Source organism: Schistocerca gregaria, chromosome 3, assembly GCF_023897955.1.
Source record: "Schistocerca gregaria isolate iqSchGreg1 chromosome 3, iqSchGreg1.2, whole genome shotgun sequence".
In the NCBI taxonomy this organism is placed as follows: domain Eukaryota; kingdom Metazoa; phylum Arthropoda; class Insecta; order Orthoptera; family Acrididae; genus Schistocerca; species Schistocerca gregaria.
Genome location: NC_064922.1, coordinates 228,053,932 through 228,068,136, shown reverse-complemented (window position 1 = coordinate 228,068,136; position 14,205 = coordinate 228,053,932). Strand labels below are relative to the sequence as shown.

Sequence of the window (14,205 nt, the reverse complement as noted above, 5' to 3'; positions counted from 1 at the left end):
TATATCTCAATATCTCTGCATTTAGTCATCTTCAGAGCCTGACTAAGCTAACTGTCACTCCAAATTTTGGCTCCCTTGCTGACACATCTTGCATCCAACTTATCACTACCATGTCTACGAGCCTGCTCCAGTTCAACAGTTTCAATTTCAGATGTACACCTATCAGCACTAAATACCTAAATACCTTCCCCCCCCCCCCCCCCCCCCCCCACTCATACTTCAAGTACATGGCCGAGTTCCCTTTTGTCTTTATTCTTCATATTTTTCTAATATTGAAAAGATAGTCAGTTCTCTTCCTATTTCTCACTGCAGTTTTCATTAAGTCTGCATTTTTCTGGGGCTTCAAATCAGTTATATAATTCGTTCATCGTAAGAATATACCTGATGCAAACAAACAAAAACACGATGATTGGTCAGAAGCTGTAGCACACATACACTGGTCTTGTTTCGCTCTTGGGAGTAGGTCCTACTTATGTATCGTATATCTTATTACTAAGTTACGTTAAATGAAACTTTTAAGATATTCAAATGTATTAACGACCATCAACGGGTTTCTTAATCACGCTTTAGCTACATAGTTTTTATTTTAAAAAATCGTATACAGTCACAACCTTTGCAGCATTGTGCTCCGATTGTCGTGCTGTTAATGCACAGTATAAAAATGGCTGAAGCTGCGTTCCGTTTTCCGTAGTGAAACACACGCGTGGAAAACAGTAAAAAAGTGCTGATAAATAGGCTGTTCTTAATTTTTCTTCATAAATTTATGGAGATAATTGGCTTTGTAGTTTTCCCAATGTTGTATATACTGCAGCATGAGACACTTACGTTGATCATGTAGCGCAGTTAGTAGTGTAATAGAAAAATATAAATGTGGTTATTCGTGCGGTGGTTCAAATCTCCCTAACATCATGGTTTTTTCTCCTTCAATTTGAAATACCTGCATCTCGTAATTATAAAACTCATCATCATTTTTACGAATAATGCACGTCTTCATGTTTCTAATCACATATTGGAAATGAAATTCCTGTTTCCATTTCAAATAAAAATTCTTAACTACCGATGTTTTATGAAAGACTGCTCGTAAAAGTTGTTTCAATTAAAAAACATAACAATTTAATTTTTTAAGGCCAAAATGAAAAACCAAATCCTCCTCATTTGGACTTTGTTCATAGTTTTATGACACAGAGGTAGATAAGTATCAAAGAAACATGAAAAATAATCATTTTCACAGCATCGAGCACATAATACATATGATGCCTTTTTACATTTGCTACAGTACCATTACAATATGAACCCCACAAAACTGATCTGGAGCCAAGCTGCGGGATTTGGCCTGAGAAGTAACCATACTGTTAAGTTGCCAAACGTACTGGAACTAACGCACACAGCTTTTTCACACGTCACTGCCGAATGCTGGCGGGATACAGAACAGCTCATCATAAAAGGAGAAGAGAAATGCTGTGCCTGGTTGACTTCGTGGATTCTGTTGTTAACAGACTCATTATCAACGTAGCAGGTGACACTTCCAGAACTGAAATGTATTCTCGGATTCGGATAAGGAAGGAGCTAAGAGATTACCAGACGACTGACTGTAAATAATACCTTTAGTGGCTTCAGTATTTAACTATACCGTGAAATCCTTCAATACTCTCTTACGTTACATACAGCTTACGCTGAAAAATTACGCTGTGGTTAAGTGGGGAATTTTCATCATTCTTGTTTTTAATTACAATAGTATGTTAGCTATTATCGATAATGTGTTGCAGTTTTATTCTAGTCATCTAAGAAGCTTATTGTGGAAGATTTGCAGTGTATTATTTCATTCTGCTTAAAAGTTAAATGACATTTGAAAATGTATTGCTCCTCTGCTCGTCTCTTTTTACGTTTGAACTGCAGCTGGCCACATCACTGCAGGCTAGCTGTAACAGGTAACTGCCCAGTGCTGTCCAAGTCAAATGCACCGGTAAAGCTGTTGTCCCATATCATGGTTAAGGCACAGCACAAAACGTACCCTTATTATTGTACTTGACAGTACTCAAGACAGCTTGGCTGCAGTCCCACATAAACGGAAATCCAATGAAGTTCCAGCAAATGCGGAAGAATGCACAGTGCAATGTTTACATCAGGCTTATTCTTATGCTGAACGAATCATAGTACTTGATCTTTGGGGCCCATACTTCACTCCCATACATGAGAGTTGGTAGATGTAAACAACTGATGAACATGTGAAGCCTACTGGACAGTCCTCAGTGAGTTAGTAAAATCCAGCCAATGGAACATTCACTTGTGTGTGAAGTGCATGGTTATGAGAGTGAACTGAATGACATACATACTCTTTAACTTAGCCGTAGAGTGGCTTAAAGAATATATGTAATATTGTATAGCACTATGAAAATATATGTAAGGAATACTGTAAATCAGTGTACAGCTATAGAAATTTGTAGTTAATACATTATGTGATGACTGGCTTTGTAAATGCTGATTGAGTACATAAATAAATAACAGGAGGGAGGGGATTGACATATTTTGCAGAAATTTGTCTCAGTCTGCATGTGGCAGATTTTCACCAATATTCTTCTGACAGCGCCACACATCTGTGAGAAACTAGCTAGCTTCCTCTAATATCTCAGTTGAACTCGTAACTCATACAATTTTAATTAAAGATGAAGGAGCACTTTTGAAGAACTGAGATAGCTGTCTCAGATAGCAACATCTTAGAGCTCTTAGCAACTAAGAGACCCGAATTTTTGAATCACTTAACATAGAAGAGAGCAACAGTAACCACAAGATTATGATAGGATGAAAGACTATGGGTGTTACAAGGAATGTTGAGAAAGGTAGGGAAATATTTTTGCTTAGCAAGGTTTATGGGATACAAATTGCAGCGTATCTGAATTGTCAGCACCAAACATTCTGCTCTGAGAATGAAGATGTCGAGCACAATTGTGTAAAATTCAGAAGCATTGCACAGTTTGCCTTAGACAAGGTTTCTGACACTAAAAATCTTCACTATAAGAATAAATGTGTATTCTGCCACCAAAGATCTAGCAAAACTTGATTTGCTTTGTTCGTTCATGAGATCCACAAAAACGTAGACAGTGGCACCAAGGGTGATGCCACATTCTTTGACTGAAGGAAGGCATTCAATAAAGTTCTGCATTGTCTGTTACTGAACAAAGATGTATTGAATAAAATTTACACATAAGATCAGGACTCACTTGTTGATACAACTCAGCCCATCATTCTTATGAAAACAAAATCAACAGATGTAAAGGTAATTTCAGGAGCATCCACAGGAGTATGACACGACAATATATAATTAATACCTAGTGGATTACAGAGGCCTCATGAGGATATTGACACACCTATTGCCTATAGGAAGGTTGCAGTGCCACTGAAAACCAGGAAGACACTCAGAGGACGGATAATAATAGATACTGGGGTGGTAATTAAGTCTGAACATAAGTAAAATAACATATTGTACATAGACAAAGGGATCCACCACTGTTCAGTTACGCTACTGGCAACAAAACACTGGAAACAGTAACGACTGTAAAATACCTGTGCCCTAGCAAGCTGAAGTGGAATGACCACATAATAAGGAAAAGCAGGTGCCAGGTACCAATTCATCCATGAAAGAAATAGCTCACAAACCAATTGTTTGACCAAATCTTGAGTACTACTACTACGTCTGAAATCCTTAGCAGATTGGATTGATACATGACACAGAAGATCGAATGGAAATGATATGTTTTGTAACAGGATTATTTAATCAGTGTGAAAATGTTATTGAAATGCTTAACACTTTCTATGATGTCTCACGAAATCACAATGATGATAAGATCAGAGACATTAGAGCTCATCGTTTCTGAATGGGGGAAAGAGCAGTTGTACCAAAATTACCCTCCTTCACACACCGTAAGTTGGTAGGTGGAGCACAGATATAGACGCAGAAGAGAAACAAGCTAACAAATTTACACATGAACTAGTATAAAGCCCACATTTTCTTGAGTACTGGTGAATCTTAAGGAATTTAACTATGACACTGATACTGTCTAAAGTTCCCAGTGGTATACAGCATTTTAATCCTCACGTAAATGTTCAAAGTTTGTAAACATCTACAGAACCTGAAACTACTATAATATTTAATTTCACACCACACTGATTTATTCTAGTTAAGTAAGCTACAGGGTCAATTTATGTTGTATTTGCTCCTCCTCATTATTAGCTATTTTATGATTAAAATTTACACACGCAACAAAAAAGTGTAACTGAACCAAGTGTAAACAAAAAAAATTACACCTACTAATGCGTCTACAATAACAAAATGGGCTGTATTAACATGCACTAAAGTATGAAAATAACTGACTACCAATCCTTAATAAAGTATTCACTTCACAAACTTGAGACAACTTACAGGTATTGAACAGCTAGAACAACCACCACCCACAGGATCAGAAGAAATATCATTAAAACTTACAGCTGTTTAAGTGTTAGAATGACCAAACATACATTTTCAAGGCTAAAAATACACTTTTCACCTTCCTTCTGCAGTTATATTGAATTGCCTTAGTTTGATGTGATTAGTGAGGGTTATACACAAACCTCAATCTGTTATAACAATATAACCATTTTGGTCAAAGTGCTAATGAAAGAAAATAAAATTGAGTAAAAGTAAACAGAATTTCATTATTTAAGTACCATGTATGATTGTAATCAGAACTAGTATTTGTTACACAGTTCTTAGTTTGTAAGTTGTAGGTCTAATGACAATGAGTGTTTTTTTATCATGTTTTCCACTTCTTAAATTTCCATTCATGCTTGGTGCCCGAATGTTTGTAATGTTCATCTATATTGAAACAGTTTATTCTACACTTCTGAAATCCACTGCCATAGCCAGAGCCAGGAACAAACAAAACATCAGAAAAATCTAAACACTGTTAACAATTCAGTGTTACCTTTCAAATATGTGATTTCTGTGCTAGGGTCTTGTTCTTTCGCCACAGCAACAACATAATACTCAGGAGCACCCAAATTATATACTTCAGATAAAAATGGAACAAGCCCATAATTGAGACCAGCAGTATAAACATCTCCTGCATCAAAAACTGCAACATCTGCTATCCTGCAAAATATAAATCATGGTGTTACAAGCCATAAACCAAGCAATCATATTTTAATGGCAAAGTTCAAACATGATAAAATACTTTCTCATGTAATATCACCTCCCATTTACTCATTCTGCCTCAGTTCATTATAGCCGTTAAATAGTTTTAATATTTACTTCTTTTGATTTGTATATTACTTTCTGTAGCTGATTTTCTTGCTCGTGACTTAAAACAGTCTGGAGGGGAAAACAAAACATCCATCACAGGATGTGTAGACAATGTGCAAGTATATTGTATTTGATAATGCTTAGCTGCTATGGTCAACATTTACTTCCCCTGCCCCATTGGTAGTTGTTTTTGCAATGCCGCCAGGAGTAAGAGCACTGTCATTGCATGGAATAACAATGCTGGTTTTTTTAGTTAGTTGTGTGGTTGCATCGAAGCAGTAAGTCTGTGAAGTGCATTCTTATGAGACAGTTGTCATACAGTACATGTGCTTAACAAAATCACTATTATTGTGCAGAGATAGGAATACTGATGGGCAATATTTTAAGTGTGTGATGTATGGTGTTGTGTATGGACTGTTCACCTGACAGATCTGCAACCTCTCTCACACCTCTGGCACATGAGCAGCCTAACCTGGAAGGGACCACATCAACAGACAGACAAACAATTGCGCACACCGACCAAGCCAGTAGGAGGCAGACCTTATTGCTTCTGCGGGCCACAATATTGCAAATAGTTCCTTTAGTACTGCTGTGCTACCTGGGTGTTTTGGCCAGGGCAGAGCCATTCCAACCAGATTTCCATTGAGTTTCTGGGTCAGGGGCAGACTGCACCTCCAGTTCTTCAGTCTCATTGGGAACTTCTGCAATGCTATGCCATGTGTCAGCCACCTCTGACAGAGGGAGTCACTACGTGTCTTTCACCACCATCACTGGAATGTGGCTACCACTTCAGGGACTGAGAGAACTTTTGGTATTGGCTGTCAACCTTACCTCATGTTGTATTCTTTCACGATCAAGTTAATTTCATTTTTCATTGGGGTCGTCAGCCAAAGTTCAGAATTATGTAAATTCAGTGCATGTCACAAACCTTTATAGACAAAAAATAACATTTTTTCCAAGGAGGAGTCTTTTTGATTTATGTATTTCTTAATAAAACTGTTCTACATTGTTTATCTGGACTGTATTGTTAGTGGGCCTCAATTGGCCCAAGACTTATCATCCAGCAAATTATTGTGAAGAGAGAGGATTTGTTGGGATTCACTGAGATTTTAGCTGAGGCATGCATGTACAACCATAATAAACATGAGCGAAGAGTAAGCTTAAAATATTTACCATGGAACTTTGCAACCATGAATGATTTATTTAGGACAGGAAACTCATGTAAGTTAATTTGGATGAACTGCTAAATCCATGTCTCTTGTAATGAACTTATATGAGTGGAGGACAGAATAGTGACCTCTAAACTTATTTTAAAAAATGTATGCGACTGACTTATTAAGAACCTTAACTCATGTTTCCAGCATATAATGAATAACAGTGAAACTTTTCTTATTCCCAAATATTTCCATCAGATGTTACAGAATTTTGATTTTGTTACAAACTGTGATTGTATATGTCCTATTTGTTTGGGACATACAGGCATACAGCCACTCTTAGAGACAAATGCAATTAATAATGAATGTGTAGCACAAGGTAACTTGTTTGACATTTAAATTTTGATCATTGTAAATACAGGTGGGAAGCTTACAAATTCTAGAGCAACTTTCTGTATTTGACAGTCAGGATTAAAACTAATTTGTACCATGCAGAGGAAAAGGGAAAAAACCCTACTCATCAAAGTCATATAATGTGAGATAGATATAATGCTATACTGAGCAACCAACTAATGACCATATGAAATACGGTTGCAGCAATACTACAGATATTCTGTTTCACTGTTTTCTCTCTTACCCAGATGCTATTGCCTGCATGCAATGGATTTGGCTATGTCCCTTGTAGCAGACCATCTCTGGTTTCAATAGCTGAGCTTTCAGTGCAATCTGAAAGAAAATTAACATTATTTAATGTACATCAAATAAGTGACTGAAGAGAAAAAACACAAATAACAAAATAAAAATAACAAACAATAATTTCCATAAAGGCCAATGAGAAACATGCATAACGCATACTGAGCAACATTTATTTCAGCACACAACAGCTAGACACATTGCACTTGAAATGAAATGAAACATTTCTGAAACAAGAATCCAAATAAAATTGATTTACTCATTGTCTATGTGTGCTACTGAATAAAATATCGCTGTTCATCCATGGGAGGCAAATAAAAAACAACAGCAGCTCTGTCAACGGCCACAGTGGCAATATACTTCTACAACACACAGCTACAGCTATGAACCAGACTGAAAGAAATTACAGGTCATACAGTCTAATGATAGCTACAATGTCCAGTATGCCTATAGTTCACATTTCACTTTGCCTATAGTTCATGTTTCTGTTACAGTACTGACAGGCATTTACAAATATTTCAAAAATAAATAAATAAAATATTTGAAGCCAGAAGAATGCAAAATCTGTGTGTTTATGAGCAGTAAAGCATTGGGAAATGCTACTATTAATATTTCAAAAAAACTGCACATAGATACTCATTTACTTACCACACAATATAAGAATTACTTGAGCTCTGATATTAAGGAGATGATTACAGCCTTAAAAAGATATGGAGATAAGTTTCAAATTCTTTAAGCAAGAGACTAAAGAGGCTCACAAACTATTTACAGTTAGATGTACATCCAGATTCTGTAAACACTGTGAGATACATAGCACTGGGTACTTCCCATTTCATTGTGTATCACGATTTCTAACTGTTTCCTTTTTGTACAGAGCATGGGCAGAATAACTGCTCAAATGGCTGTAATTGGTATAATACTGTCCTTACGACTTCAGTGGAATAAGTTCATGAACAATTTATGTAAGGGGCTCAAGAGGAATTGAAATAGATAACACTTTGACTGCCAGCCACAAACCTTGCCATTTGTTAGAATGCCAGCCATTTCTAAGCTGTTTTAGAAACTACATGCCTCTCATAACACAATGCAGATTGATAAAACTTGTAAATATATCTGATTTGATATTTAAAAATGGGAGAAATTGTACCCTATCAAATTATAGGTTTTGGCATTCTATTGAAACTTTTGTGTCCTGTCAACTGACAGAATTGACAATCAAAGTATAAGAGACCGATTTCCAGTGGGATTGAACAAACTAAGGGGAATGCACACACCCATCAATGAGTGGGTGCTGATACAAAGAAACAATAGTCTCAGAACAGAGCTCACAGACAAAAAGGCAGAGCTGAATAATTAAGACAAGGATTAAAAATAAGGTTGAGTTAATAATAAGAAAAGGTACTTGAGGTTAGCACTAGATTCAAGTATTCAAACAATGGAATAATGGTATAGTTATTGGGTTTGAAAATACACAAAAACATATGGGAAATGACAAAATTAGAATTAGACAGAGTGTCTACGTGGACAAGGAAAAAAAATTCCAAGATTTTTCCCGGGTTTCCCGGGTGACAGTATATTTTCCCCTATCACTCCTTTGAATGGTTATGGTTTTGTACACGGGCGTACAATTTCCCGGCACTTTATAAAACGAAACTCAGAGAAAAAGACACGTTTTGGAAATATCTTTGATGTGCACAACATCTACACTGCGTATTTTTGTATTACGAAAACATACATTGGAATTCCACCAAACACCGCATGTTACTTTCCAAACCATTGAAATCGAGACTTTGATGCAGTTTTGTAAGCCGTTCATAACTCATGTCACGTGATCTCGCCAGCCGATGACAGCGGATATTCAGAGCATAGGACACGTGATGAAGTCAGCCAACAGCAACATCACTGTTAAGTAGCGCACCAAACAGGGAAAGTTAATAGTTTAAATTAATATACATAGTGTTGTTACAAGAAAAGCAAAGCTTTCACATAAAATATTGGTCTCAAGCTGCAAGAGAAGCTAAGCTTTTGCATATACTGTTGATCTTTTTTGCGCATGTTACACTTTAAGAGATATCATACAAATGTGCCTGTAAAATTTTTAATAATGACATAATTGTCTGATCTTCAGGGTTCGAGGTGCTTCTAAATGGCTCGTCATCAGACAGCTGATTTTTAAATGAGAGTCAAACGCTTCGTGATTTAACAAATTCAAGGTCCATTCTTGTACGTAGTTCAACTTACGTAAAAGGATATTTACTCTGAAAGTAACGCTTTTCAAACCACCAATCGTAATATTTTCCCACGACCTGTTAGAAACAGGTTCGTTTCAGCAGTTGCCAGAGAGCTCAGGTAACAGGCGACACCGCGCTTGGGTAGATACCATGATGTAGGAAGCCCCTATGTTCGTAGTGTAAAAGATCATCAATGAAAGATGATACTGCAAGAGCATCGGAATTTCGTGAACCATATTAAAATGTGCACATTTAAAGTGGATACTTAAAGGCACACTCGTATGTCCATATTCCCAAATGAAGTACAGTAGACCCCAACCTGATAAGCTTTTAAGTGTGGTTTTCAGGATGTAAATTTTCTTGGAGCACCAGTACTGTATTATATCATGTTTGGTTCTTTATTATGGCATAATGCCATATGTGCTAGAAAATGAAAAGGTGCACTTGAAATGCAGCGAACAGTTGAAACTACCCAGTACTGTGGAATTAAACATTTCATTTCAAATACATTGACTGCCTCTGAGGAAAAGATTAGCAAAAGTCAAATTTCTTTAGCAAACAGACAAAAATAACTTCACTGTTCCGCAAGGCGATTAATGCTCGACTGTCAGAAAGGTGGAAATAAAATAAAATCTGAAACTAATGACATATTTCAGCCTTTAGTAATTATGTGAACGTGTTTTAATTCACTTGATAGCTCTAGGCCACGGATATCCGTTTTGTTTTCATTTGACGTGAGAGTAAATGAAGGGGAAACAGCAAAATCACTGAACGTAAACACGGGTCACGTGGAGACTACCCACATAGCCCAGATTGCTCTGCGCATCAGCCCTGGATATACGACATTTGCGAACCGGGTCAATACTAAAAAAAATCGAATTTTTAAATATGTACATCTTGTAGTGCACATCTTTCTGAAAAGTCTGAAACATAAAACATGTATTCGAGGAAACGTAAGACGTATTGTTTGGTCTTAAGCATGCCCAAGTGCAGTTCCATGCCTCTTCATAAAGCATTTTTCTACCGCACGTCCAAACTATATTCAGGAGAGTGGAAATTGAAATGTCCTGTGGTGCCTCTCCTGCTCCCAGTCGGCCGGTTTGACAGGCTGCCTCTTAAAAAAAAATAATCTCGCAATTAATAGCGTATGGGATTATTTGTAATCGAGAGAACAAGAACTCTTAGGATAATCTGAACTCTTCATTGCCCATTAGTTAATAACTTGCTGTTTTGTGTGACATAAAATTAAATATAGGATATATAAAACCAGTACTGACAAGAGATAAGCAAGAAATTACACATTTCTTCAAACCTTAGCTCCTAGCATTTTTTTCTCTCTAATCTTGCTACTGTTTTACATGGCGTGTTTTCCTTTCTGTGAAAGAATCTTTTAACTCATCATAGTTTGTCAAACGTTTTGCTGCATGGAAAATAGAAATGTAGTTATCTAATACTGAAAAAGCTGTTAATACAAATAATACCCAAGACTGGTGTGGTTTCTCAATCTGATTCCGTCTATTTTGTCACTGTCTGCCAGATAAAACAAAATAGGCCTTTCTAATACGGCAGCAATTTTATAACACACACAAATAAACGAGACTGTTTCGGCACAAATGGCCATTTTTATAACACGACAGAATATAATCCAATAAGTACCCATATCAAATGCCTATTAGGCCTACTACAAGCAAAAAGCTTTATGTTAAGAAATAGTTTCACGTTTCATTCATATGCACCAGCTTCTCTAGCATGAGATCGAAAACTAGTATTACGAAATTTTTATATAAATTTGGACTCTGTCAAAATTTGTTCGCCGATTAACTTCACTAACCCTGCCAGAATCACTGGTTTAGTTCTCCCACAATTATTCTCCGGTTAGGCGTTGTTACGTGTTCGTACAACACGTTTTCTGCGTTACTTCCATAATAGAACTTAAGCGGCTGGTAGCTGGGGACTGTACTACTGGTCCTTACTAGTGTAGCGATCTGGCCAAACATTTTCTGTCAATACTTCATTTTCTTGGACACACCGAGAAGATAATACATATTCTTTCTCACCTGTTATTCCTGTCAGTCGTTTATTTCCATTCTGCTAGTATGAATCTATGGATTTCGCTAGTAATTATAACAACGCTGATCATTCGCACACCCAATCAGCCACATAATCAGACAGCGATTGCCATTCATCCATTTGGCTTTACTCCACTCAGCTCGTATAGCCCCGTCCCCTTTTGTCTGTGGAAAGTTTATTTCTAGATGCGACGAGGATTCTCCTGACAGAGACATCACGTACACTATGCATGCATTCAAAAGTCAGCTTATGATTCATTCAGAAATCAACTTAAAATGTGTTCAAAAATGTTCAAAAACCAACAGAGAAGCGTTTCAAAATCATATGACTAATTGATAGGCAAATGTGCGCTGGATGCTAGGTGCTTTGTGAAACAAGTTTTTTTTCCTCAAGAATATGAATTTGGCGCCCCCTTTTCCCGGTAGCATCTAGCTGCTTGCTGCGACTGCTTGCACAGCCAACAGCCACATTCCTGTTGACAGAAGTGGGAGAATCTACTACTCAAATGTGACTCTACTGCACATGTGCATGAGCCCGCGTGTTAACTGCTAAAACAAATCGAATGTAAACAGTTGCGACTTCATGCTCATTGGAGGCAATTTGTTGTTATGAAGCACTGCATAGTCTTCCTAAAGCCTTTGAGACATTTTCAACTGGCAGATGCTTGCATGAGCACTTGTGTCGTCGTCATATATCGTGCATTTCCTTTGCAATTTAAGTTATTTTCGGTTTTTTCTCTCGTTTATGTTTTATTGTTGAAGTATTATTCTGCAGTAGCGGGAGACAGTAATATCCTTTGTTAGTGTGTTGGTTCTTACTAGTCAAAATTACAAAAATTTAACTGAAAACTAAAACAATGAAAAATTACCGGAATTCTAAAAATATCCCGGGTTTTTCCCAGTTTTCTCCCGGATGAATAAAATCCCGGGTTTTTCTCGGTTCTCCCGGTTGTCCTGGGTCGTAGACACCCTGTTAGAGGAAGCTGAGAAGGTAACATTTCAAACAGTAGGCTTATCATTTAAAGGCTCAACATTAGATGAAGTGCAAAAACTTCAACTTAAAAATTTGCTAACAGGGTGAAATTTCAATAAATTGAAACAAACTTGTAAAACTGACATCATCACCTAGTGGCATAAAAGTAAAGTGAACTTATTATAAAACTCAGCAGTGGCAACCACTCATCTACAGCTGACTGATGTGTGGGACAAATATATACGTAACAGCACAGAAAATTTTGCTGTGTTAAAAAATGTTTCCAGTTTAATTACATACTTCTATAGACATGCAAATGGCACTCATTGAGTATTATACAGCTGCTGAGAGGTAGGTAGGTGTGTGTGTGTGTGTGTGTGTGTGTGTGTGTGTGTGTGTGTACACTGGAAAAAGAGCAATAGCAGAAATGCTAATGAAATTCTCAGTACAATCACATGCCACACACCAATCAGCCACAGACAAGTCGTTACCTATTCCCATTTTCGTTCGTTGTTTTCATTTTAAAATTTGATCATCTTTATAAAGTATTTTTATTTCCAATACATACCCTCATTTTCACACATTTGTCCAGTTCAGCTTCAGATGTAACGCAAAGTCTCATTTGTGCCACTGGACATTTCCGTACCCCCAGAATCATATTCATCGACAGATCAGAGAGATAGCCTTTATATGTTTGGGATGATTCTTTTATGTCAAAGAGGTTTTCTGTCTCATCCTAGAAAAATTTAAATCATGCATGAGGACCACATATGTAAGAGAGAATAATATTTTTACCAACAAACGAAATTACATCACAATCTTAATACTGATCCTATGACTGCAATTTTTTTAAAATTAAGTTATCTATTTATTCACTGTGTTCTATAGATCCTCTCTAGAAAAAGAATCTTAAGGGCTGTAGAATGAGTTAAGATACACATTTAAAAAAAGAGAAGCAAACCATAGAAACTGAATCTGCACTCTGCATTAACAAACTATCACTATTCTGCTTAACTCTATTTGTGATTACTCCAGGTAAACGTAATCCAGTAAATTCGAAGAAAACAGCACTTCAGAAAAAGTCACTGCTTCCATAGTTACCCTAAATATCAGCTGTTTATCTCCTATAGCCAGCTTAATATATACTTTTACATATATATTTACAAAGAAATATCTACTCACACATGTATCAACTAGGTCTATTCACAACACAATACTACTTGTCATGCAAGTTCACAGTGGCCACTGCTATTTGGGGAAATTAGATAATTTGTTGAAAGAACTACTGATGAGGTATGTTATTAACATTCTTTTGCATTAGTCATTAGAGCCAGTTTCTTGAACTACATTAGATGGAAGCTTTCAGATGCCCTTTGCAACAACAGAGCACATATTTCCACTTTGAACCTTACAAAAGAAGGCAAAGCCTATATGATGAGTCATTTTTGTGTCCTGCACTGTGAGTGTATGAATCCCTCTGCAACTGAAATGACATTAACTATCAGCAACAAAAAGCATTAAGGGATGAATTTACTGAGAGATGAGAGTATGAATTCCTAGACCTTGGAGAAACCTCCACAAGATGTGAAGTTATCCACACAATTTTCTAGCTGCTGTCTTCTGATGCATAAATACTACGGTGGTTTGAAAAGTTCTAGGAACAGAATATAAAAAAGTACTTACATCACAAACTTTTTTATTTTTATTTTTCAATGTAGTCTCCTTTTAGATTAACGCACTTGGTCCAAAACGTTCCAGTGCCTTGATCTCAAAAATGAGTTTTCTCCAGGCCTACAAAATAGTTATCAAC

General features: G+C 36.7%; 1 protein-coding gene across 1 annotated transcript in view; it reads right to left on the bottom strand.

The window, feature by feature from the left end:
* The window catches only part of LOC126356226 (melanotransferrin), a 125,274-nt gene that overhangs the window by 34,782 nt on the left and 76,287 nt on the right, over positions 1-14,205 (bottom strand). The window contains exons 9-11 of the mRNA XM_050007044.1: positions 12,964-13,131; positions 7,067-7,155; positions 4,959-5,125 (exon numbers count right to left, since the gene is read on the bottom strand). Of these exons, the coding sequence (XP_049863001.1) occupies positions 4,959-5,125; positions 7,067-7,155; positions 12,964-13,131 (424 nt within the window). The remainder of the gene's footprint in view (positions 1-4,958; positions 5,126-7,066; positions 7,156-12,963; positions 13,132-14,205) is intronic.